Raw genomic sequence first — 9,430 nt, 5'->3', positions numbered from 1 at the left:
TCTATATTAAAAATATGTTGAATCATAAATGTTTAATTTGGGGAAAGTCTAGAAGTAAATGTGAATAAATTATTGCAAGAAGTTGAAAAATCTCAATAATTTTTAATAGTTTTTTTTTTGAAAAATCAAAGGAATTTATTAATTAACTAATGGTATTAGTTATATTTTTTATTCAACTTGATGAGTGACTAGAGCAGGTTAAAAGTGCAACTGAACTATGGTGAATAAGCGATATATTTTATTATTACCAAAGTTGAAACCTTTTATACTTTTCCCAATCATTTTACTATCACTTGTGTTTGTTTGCATTTATAACAGTTTTATGATTTTCGGATGATAAGTTGAAATTTCAATCATAAAAGACCATATATTGTCTGGTAACCAGATTTTAATTTGCGTGTCAATCAACATGCGAACTTCATTGCTTAAGCTATGTATATAATTGTTTAATCATCAACATTACCACTAATAGTACTAAGCATTTTAACTATATGAATAATTGCATGCTAAATATTTTTTAGTCTGAAGTGAATTTTTTTAGACAGCGGTTAGTAGCCAAAGCTTTACTCTTAATGCAGACATATTAAATACAATGCAATAAAAACCTCCATTCCAGTATTATATCAGAAACAAGATTGAAAGACCGAAAGAAACATACAGATAAAATAACACAAATAAGAAACTCACTATAAACACAATTCATCAGTTACAAACTAAAACCTAAAGCTATAGTATTATGTTTTCAACATTAAAACCAATAAGCTTCTATTTGATCTTCATCTCCGTGAGCATATTCGCCATGCAAATCAGAAATCATATCATATTCCAAGTCGTCCGCATCTAAACCTTCTTCTTTCTCCTGTCTCAAAAGATTTCTTCTCTTGAATGCACTCTGATTACTCTCAGCTCCATAAGAACTGCATGTCAAACTCAATACACGAAGCGCAATACTTTGGAGTTCTGGCAGTCCGCCTCCAAAATCAGCCCACCATATTGACGGAATCTCATAACCTGCTGTCATTATAGCAACAGGATCACCCAAAAGATCTGCCCGCTTATCGAAATCATCAAGTTGAATTTCAATCTTAGCTCTTTCTTCCGGACTGCCCGCCATTCTTGTTATACAATGATGTAGACCACGCCTAATTATATTATCATCTCTAAATCCAATACAATAGTGAAATTGAGGGTTCAGAAAATAGCCGGCCGCATGCAAAGGGTTGAGAAGTTGTTTGTCCCATCTTTCATCAATGATTTTCCATAGAGGCATAAAACTACAAAAGATACAGAAAACTAAATTAGTTTTCACAACTCAAACCAAAACAACAAAACAAAAGCTCAATTATAAAAACAAAAATTGATACTCCGATAATTTACCTTTCAATGGAAAGATTTCTTCTTATCTCCACTTTAGCTTGCTCCATTGCCTCATAAATAAAACCAGTGGCTGATGTGTCAATTGAATTCACCAAACGAAGCACTTCGATCAAAGGATCTGCACCTTTTAAGCAAATCAAAATGTTTTTCCAAAACTCTTTGTCAATAACCACATCTTCAACCGATTTTCCGACACTTGTTTTTGCAAATTGACTTGACTTCCACTCCATGGATTTGAACATTTTTTTCAAAGCTCCCTTGTTCTTATATAGAGAGTCTAAAGTTAAGTAAGACGTAGTGCAACGAGTAATACTCGGTTTCATCAAATCTATTCCTTTTGTGAAGCTATGCAATAGAGAAACAATAGAATCCCTAGAATAAATAAAGGTTGTAATTCTTTTAGCCTTTTTAACTGTCTTTTCATATATCGGTATCTTGTTCTCGTAGTCTTCCAATATCATCTCAATGCAGTGTGTTACACAAGGTGTCCAGTACAACTTAGTCCTCTTCTCCATCAACATCTCACCGGCAGCTTTGTAGAAGGGTGTATTGTCTGTCACAATTTGGACAACATTTTCTTCTCCAACCTCTTCAACAATGTCATCCATCATCTTAAAGAGTTTAAAAGGCGTGTCAGATTCCAACATATCAGATGCATCGATAGACTTCAAAAAGTATTTTCCCTTTAGACTGTTGGCGAACAAGTTCAATGCAGTTCTCTTATTGTCGGTCCACGCATCAACCATTATAGTGCAACCTCTTATCTTCCATACGGCTTTGTGTTCTTCCAACGCTTTATCTATCGGCTTATCTGCTTTCTTCAAATATTTCTCTTTGATGTCATTGATAGACGGTGGCTTAAATCCAACGCCGAGTCTTGAAATCATATCACACATAGCAATAAACTCCTTACTCTCTACCAGCTTAGGCGGTATGGCATTATGGTAGAAAAATCTAGCAATTGCTTCAGAAGCTTCCTCTTTCAAAATATCCTTATTTTTAACCTCTGACTCTGACCTGTCTATCATCTTCTTGAAAACATCTTCATAACTTCTATTAACCACATCATTGACTTTTCTTTTCTCACAAACTTTGACACAAGCACAACCCTGCTTCTTAACACCATGATCTGTTCCGTCCAAGCGACAAAGAAATCGGTAGAGTCCATCGGGCATCATGTCATCACAAAAACTGTACTCGCTTGCATCTTCTCCATCAAGTGAAATTCCATCCTCCAAAACCATCTCAGAATTATTTTTGGGAATTTCTATCTTAGAATCTTCAGTACAATTTCCAGAGAATGAACTATTAGGGTCAGTAGTAAAAGCTGATTTTGAACTCATGTTTGTTTAAGGAAACTAATCAATATAATTTATAAGATTAGGGTTTAGTGTTTCTATTACTAAAGAACAGCTTTTACGGATGTTTGTTGGGGCGTAAAATTAAACTGATAGCTGAAGAAGAGAAGGGTTAGGTGGTTTTAGAAACTGTTACAAAATAGATACTTTAAAAATATTTCCATTCTCTCCCATTATTTTATATTTACTTTTATTTTTACAACTGTATTCTTTTACTAAATATAGTGTAAATATATATATCCTTTTTCAAATTCAAATGTCTCATTTTAAACTCTAAAATAGTATGGTCTACCTTAGGTTTAGGGTTTAAAGTTCTAGTTTGTTTTAGAATTTAAATCTTTATGAATTAAAATTCATTTCTTAAGAATGGATCTCATTTTTTTTTTTATATTTTTTATATTTTTTAATTATTTAAACAATTCAATTATATTTTTTAAATATTTATACAATATATTAAAAAATTAAAAATAAATTTCAGTAAAGCTCAACAAATTTCTCACCAAAAAAATTAATTCAATTAAAATGTAAGCCATTATTTTTTTTTATGTATGAGCATTACTTTTCTAAAGTCAAATACCAATAAAACCCTACCATAGTATCTTGGGTATCAATGAAAGGACCCTTTAAACTTATATATGTGTATGCACTAAATAAAAGAAAGTTTCATCTATCTAGTTTTTTATTTTATAAAAATTGATATCCAATTTAAATGCCGACAAACTTGAACATCAATTTGACCATCCATTAGTGAAAGTTTAATCGAAGTTAGTGCAAGATTTTGTATAACTACTAATTAATTAAAAAATTATGATTTAACATGATTTATAAACATAAAGAACAAGTCATAACTCATAAAGATATAATAAGATAATTTTTCTACGGTTGCGGTCCACCACGACCTTCTTCCCTCCATAATTTAAACTGTGTTTTTTTGACGTAGTCTTGAATCTTAGTGGTGCGATAAGATTTTTCTTATGCATCAACCTTTACTTCAATATGGTTATCAGTCGCCATTTGTATTTGAATTTTTATCAGTTATGCGTCAAGAAATCAGGTAAACGCTAGAATTTTTAGTTTTATTTTGGGTAATTCGAGTTAGTTTGTGTCTTAATAGTATTTTTTTTGGTTTGAATTTCTTTTAACTATTTTTACACTTTTGTGTGTGGCATGTTGAAGGCAGGTACGGAGTATAAAGAATCAAGGATCAGGAAGATTGATGAAGTATCGTGAGATGAAGCTATTTTGTTTCTATTTTGTGGGAGAAAAAGTAGCCCGAAGAAGATAAAAGTCACATAGTTTTAGAATGTTGTTGCAAAATATATGCTTTAAATATGTTTTCTTTTCCTCCAATTATTTTTATACTCATTTTTATTTTATCAGGTGCTTTTACGAAATATAATTTAGATATATTTTTATAAATTTAAATATTTTAATTTGAACTCTAAAATAGTATTGTCTACCTTAAGTTTAGGTTTAAAAGTTTTAGTTTGTTTTAGAATTTAAGTCTTATAACGTTAAGATCCTATTTATTTGAGGGATCTAATGAATCCCATTTAATTTTTTTATTTATACTTTATAATTATTTAAATAATTTAATTATAATTTTTAAAATATTTATGCAATTTATTTAAAAAAGTTAAAATAGTTTTAAGCATATATCTCCAAAAAGAAATTAATTTAGTTAAAATTTGAAAGTATTGTTTTTAATATGGAAAACGTAGTTAGAGAAATTTTTTTTAAATTTTAATATCAATGAACTTATATTTCAATAGTTCAACATGCAAATAATATTATTTAAATATCTTCACATAAAATAATAAAAATTAAAATCAGAGTTAATATAAGTATAGATTAGTGGGTGGTAATTGAAAGACATAATGGAAAATAAAATGATTGAGTAGTTGAGTAGTGGGTAGGGAAAGAATAATGCATAATTATAAAATAATGAATTTAACCTCAAATATTTTGAAGGAAAAAATAATTAATATAAGAGTGAGGTTGGTGCCTCAGAAAAAATGATAATGTTGGAGAAAAAAATGATAGTTAATTCTTTACAAAATTTAATTGAACCATATAAGTCTCTGTATTTTTCTAATTAGTTTTTTTTAAACTGTGACTAAACAACCACCTTTGATTTTATTATTATTTTTATTTCAATTTTATTTTTGAATAATTCATATTTGAAAAAAAAAATTGTCTTGAAAGAATCGTGTCCATAGATTTTTAAACAACATATTATATTTTTACTACTTTGACCTAGTAATAAAGGGCATATGTATAGGATATGGTTTAAAGGTTTTTCGATTTGATTCAACAAATTTTAGTTTTTTTTTTCAATATCTGGATTATTTTAAAAAAATTGAAATAAGAAATAAAAATTCTGTAACTTTTGTGAAAGATCAAAATTGATCTTCTCTTTAAAGAGAATGTAGCTTATAAAAAAATAATGTAAAATCTTTTTAATATAATTTATTAAAACAGAATTGATTGATTGACACGTAATTATTTTGTAAGCCACTTAGTAAATAAAAAATCTGATGCATCATGTTTTACCATTTGTTTTTTTTCTACAATTTGTTTTTCTTTTATATCAAAAATTAAACTAGTTACTATTCATTTCCATTGATCTCTCAATACAAATGTTTTTGGGTTGACAAATAACAGCTCATCTATTATCCTAAATATTAATTCTCCTTTATATTTTAATGAATGATAACAAAGGATTTCACTAATTTACTCTTCTTAAATTATATATATATATATATATATATATATATATATATATATATATATATATATATATATATTTGAAGTTGCATTTATTTTTTATTTTAATAATAATTATTAGAACAAACAAATTACAAGGTTGATGAAATTCGGAATGAATAAATTTGGATGTGATTAGTGAAAGAGGATAATAAAGAGAGGGAGAGAGAGAATTGAGGCTGAGAATGAGATATTTCATTAGCTAGGGTGAGAGTGCATCCTAGAGGGAGAGAGAGAATTGAGGGTGAGAATGAGATATTTCATTAGCTTGAGCCTCCACGTTGCAGTTTATTTTCCAAACACTGTTGGGCTTGCTAATTTCTAATTGTGTATTGATGCTTCCAATTGCACCTCACTTTCTTTGTCCAATGTGTCATTTCGCCTTTCACTTTTTCCACATGCAAATTTACTGCAATTAATTCATTACCTTTGTACACGCATAACACACCTTATTGTCATTTATGCATTACCTCTATACACATATAACATAATTTTTTTATTAATATTTATTATCATGTGTCAACTCATGAATTTTTCAATCATGTTTATCACATTTCATTACAAACAACTTCCTTTTCGAGGCCATTTGTGTTTCATCTATGCTTGCCATATTCATCACCCTTCTTTCCATACCTTTTCAACAATAACTATTATTCTGTCACAACCGTTCTTACATCACCCTTCATGGATCGACCTTTCGCATAATTAACCGATGTCACCGACTTGAAGGACCTGTGGAAGGTGGCGGTTCGCATCCATCATTGATGGTCATTGGCTGCAAACAACAAAGAACACTTTGAGATGATAGTCCTTGACAAGGATGTAAGTTTTTTTAAACTTTCTAACTGCTATTTTGTTATGGTGACATTCCTTATAGACATTCCACACTTTTTTTCTCTTGCAATTTGCTTTGCATCGATGTTTTGTGATTTTGTTACTGAATCGTTCATTTATATTTTTGCTTTGTAAGCTTATTTTTTTACCGTTAGATTTTTTATTATTTAGATTGCCTTGTAAGCTTGAACATGGTTGTGCCTTCTATTTGTTATGCAAATTTTTCTTGCATATGAGGTTTCACTTAAAAAATTAGTCCGCTCTTACCTTACTAAATTGTTCATGTTTGATATTGTTTTGTAAGCTTGGGTACGGTTGTGCGTTCAATTTTTTATGCAAGTTATACTTATAGTATTATGAGATTGTTTTTTCCCCATATGTTTTTTTGTCCTTTCGTCCAGTTTTACTTAGGTTATGAACATTCTTTATGTGTTGGTTTTTTTCCATGCCTCATCATCGCCGGTGTGTAGACTCCATTTCATGTTGGTTGCTGTTTTTTTGTTGTTAGGAATTTACCTATCAGGATTATGCATTCAGTTTGTTGTTTATGGTGTGGTTGTTCATGTCCTTTGTCCTTGCATTCTTTGCTAGGGTACAGACATACATGTCGCTGTTCCGCAGTGGTTTCCCCATCTTTCGATCCTGTGGTAAAGATGGACCACACATATACCATATCCAACTTCCAAGTTGTGGCTAATAATTTAGTCTTCAAGGCTTCCTCCCACGAGTACATGGTGAAATTGACTGGAGGAACCTCCGTTAGTGATGTTGAAAAGCATGACATTCCATCCAAGACCTCTTGCTTCACCATTTTGTTGATATAATAACCAGTTGTTTCAAGAAGGATATGCTCATAGGTTACAGTGTTTGATTATCCATGTTAGATGCCCAAGTTTGCTTATTTGAGCTATCAAATGTGGGCATCTTTCACTCCTTTTTGTCGAAAAAGTGTTCGAAACCGCCCTTGCTTTTGTTGATTTGCAATACTATGTGAAATGATCTTGGTACCTTTAATTTGTGTGTTATTGTGCAGGAATTAGGCATGAAAGAGTAGAAAACTAAGGCACAAGAAAGATGGCAAAGGAACCAAGAAAGAAAGCAAACATAAGCAAGCTCGCTAGGCGAGTGAGGTAGCGAAGTATTCGCTAAGCGAGCACGCAGCGAGATGCCAGCGAACACTCCCAGACTTGGACAGTAGCAAAAAGATCAAAACTCGCTGTGGCGAGGGAAGTAGCGAAGTATTCGCTAGGCGAGAATCCAGCGAGCAAGTAGCGAACACTTCCAGTAGCAAAAAGATCAAAACTCGCTGTGGCGAGGGAAGTAGCGAAGTATTCGCTAGGCGAGAATCCAGCGAGCAAGTAGCGAACACTTCCAGTAGCAAAAACATCAAGACTCGTTGGAGTGAATGAGAGAAGCGAGGGCTTCGCCTAGCGAAGGATTGTTCGCCTAGCGAACAGATACAAACTTGTCTGGGATGATTCCTCTGGACGCAGGCTCTTCTGGTGACTTATTTTGGGGCTCGCTAGGCGAACCATTCTGCTCGCCTAGCGAGCATGACAGCTCAGCAACCATTTCTATAAGTAGTATGGGCTACTTTTTGGAAGGGATCTTTTAATCTTTTTATCATCTTTTTACTTGTTTTTGGCTAGAGGTGATTTCTGTGCCCTAGAAGCCCCATTTCTCATTCTTCTTCTTCTCTTGACAATATTTTACAAAAAGAAGGTGGATTCCCATCCAATCTCGATTCTTTGACTCGGATGTTGATCAACCTTCTTCCGAAACTTATTGTTCAAGCTACCATGAAAATGAGTAGCCAAGTCTTTCATTTTATCAAGGTTAGATGTAGATGATCATAAGCTTTCTATGTATATGGGTTGATCTTCATTTGTAAACTCTTTGATGATGAATGTATGGTTAAAACCTTGCTTTATTGATAACTCTTTGTGTTGGTTTATCATTGAAAGGTGTTTTCCAACTCTTGACCTAGGTTTTCATCCATCCTTGTTCTTTAGCTAGAGATAGTTTTGAATGAGTTTGTTCACTAAAAAGTTAAATCTAAAAGTTGTCATTTTGATAGATTGTGTGAGAAATCAACAATGGATCAAAATGGGAAAAACCCACAATGTGTGTTAGAAATAAACACATTGGGAGGATTTTGTGAATGTGTTTATCATCTAATGGAGTTTATGAGTTTTGTTTGATCGAACATATGCATGCAAAGTGATCGTCGAACCCTAACTTTGACAATTTTTCTCAAATCGTAAAACCAAAACTTTTACTGCAATTTCTTACTTTTTATGCAAGCTACCGTAACCGAAAACTAAAACCCCCTTGTTACTATAAGTTAAGAACTTAACAACTGTCGAACGGCGGCAATATCACATAATCCCTGTGGAGATGATAACAAATCCCGATACTCTATCCCTGTACCAACAAAATGGCGCCGTTGCCGGGGATTGTGATTTGATATTGCGAGCATCGCAATAGTTGTTGAATTTTTAACTTCTGAATTTTTGACTTGTGCTTGTTAATTTGTTTGGTTTAGTGTGCAGCTTTCGTTGTATGCGAGGGCAGGTTCCTGAGGACCAACTTCTTTTTGATCCCGAGATCGAAAGAACCGCAAGGAGACTGAATAGCAGAACGAGACGCAGGAGGCAACAAGCTAGACAACGACAAGAACAAGGAGAAAGTTCTTCTACAACACACCCACCACCTTTCACACCTATCATGGATCCACCACCACCACCGCCCGTTTCCACACCATGTGTCAACAGTCCGAGGAATACAGCTCAGTTTGCCAACCACACGGGAAGGCAAACCGAGATGAAGACGGGAACTCTTAACTTGCTATACGGAAGTCCATTCACCGGAATGGACCATGAAGACCCCTTTGCTTTTCTCACCAAATTTTACCAAATGTGTTTATCATCTAATGGAGTTTATGAGTTTTGTTTGATCAAACATATGCATGCAAAGTGATCGTCGAACCCTAACTTTGACAATTTTTCTCAAATCGTAAAACCAAAACTTTTACCGCAATTTCTTACTTTTTATGCAAGTTACCATAACCGAAAACTAAAACCCCCTTGTTAGAC

The 9,430-nt window shown here is 32.5% G+C and overlaps 1 protein-coding gene across 1 annotated transcript; it reads right to left on the bottom strand.

Annotated features, from left to right (window-relative positions):
- Positions 1-748: 748 nt before the first annotated feature.
- Positions 749-2,720, bottom strand: LOC127102766 (uncharacterized). Its single transcript, XM_051040101.1, has 2 exons — positions 1,378-2,720; positions 749-1,274 (listed from the first exon to the last, which is right to left on the bottom strand). Exons 1-2 carry the CDS (start codon positions 2,718-2,720, stop codon positions 749-751), a joined length of 1,869 nt encoding a protein of 622 aa, XP_050896058.1.
- Between the last annotated feature and the right edge of the window lie 6,710 nt (positions 2,721-9,430).

The sequence above is a fragment of the Lathyrus oleraceus genome, chromosome 7 (genome assembly GCF_024323335.1).
Source record: "Lathyrus oleraceus cultivar Zhongwan6 chromosome 7, CAAS_Psat_ZW6_1.0, whole genome shotgun sequence".
In the NCBI taxonomy this organism is placed as follows: Eukaryota; Viridiplantae; Streptophyta; class Magnoliopsida; order Fabales; family Fabaceae; genus Lathyrus; species Lathyrus oleraceus.
This window is presented reverse-complemented; position numbering and strand designations above follow the sequence as displayed.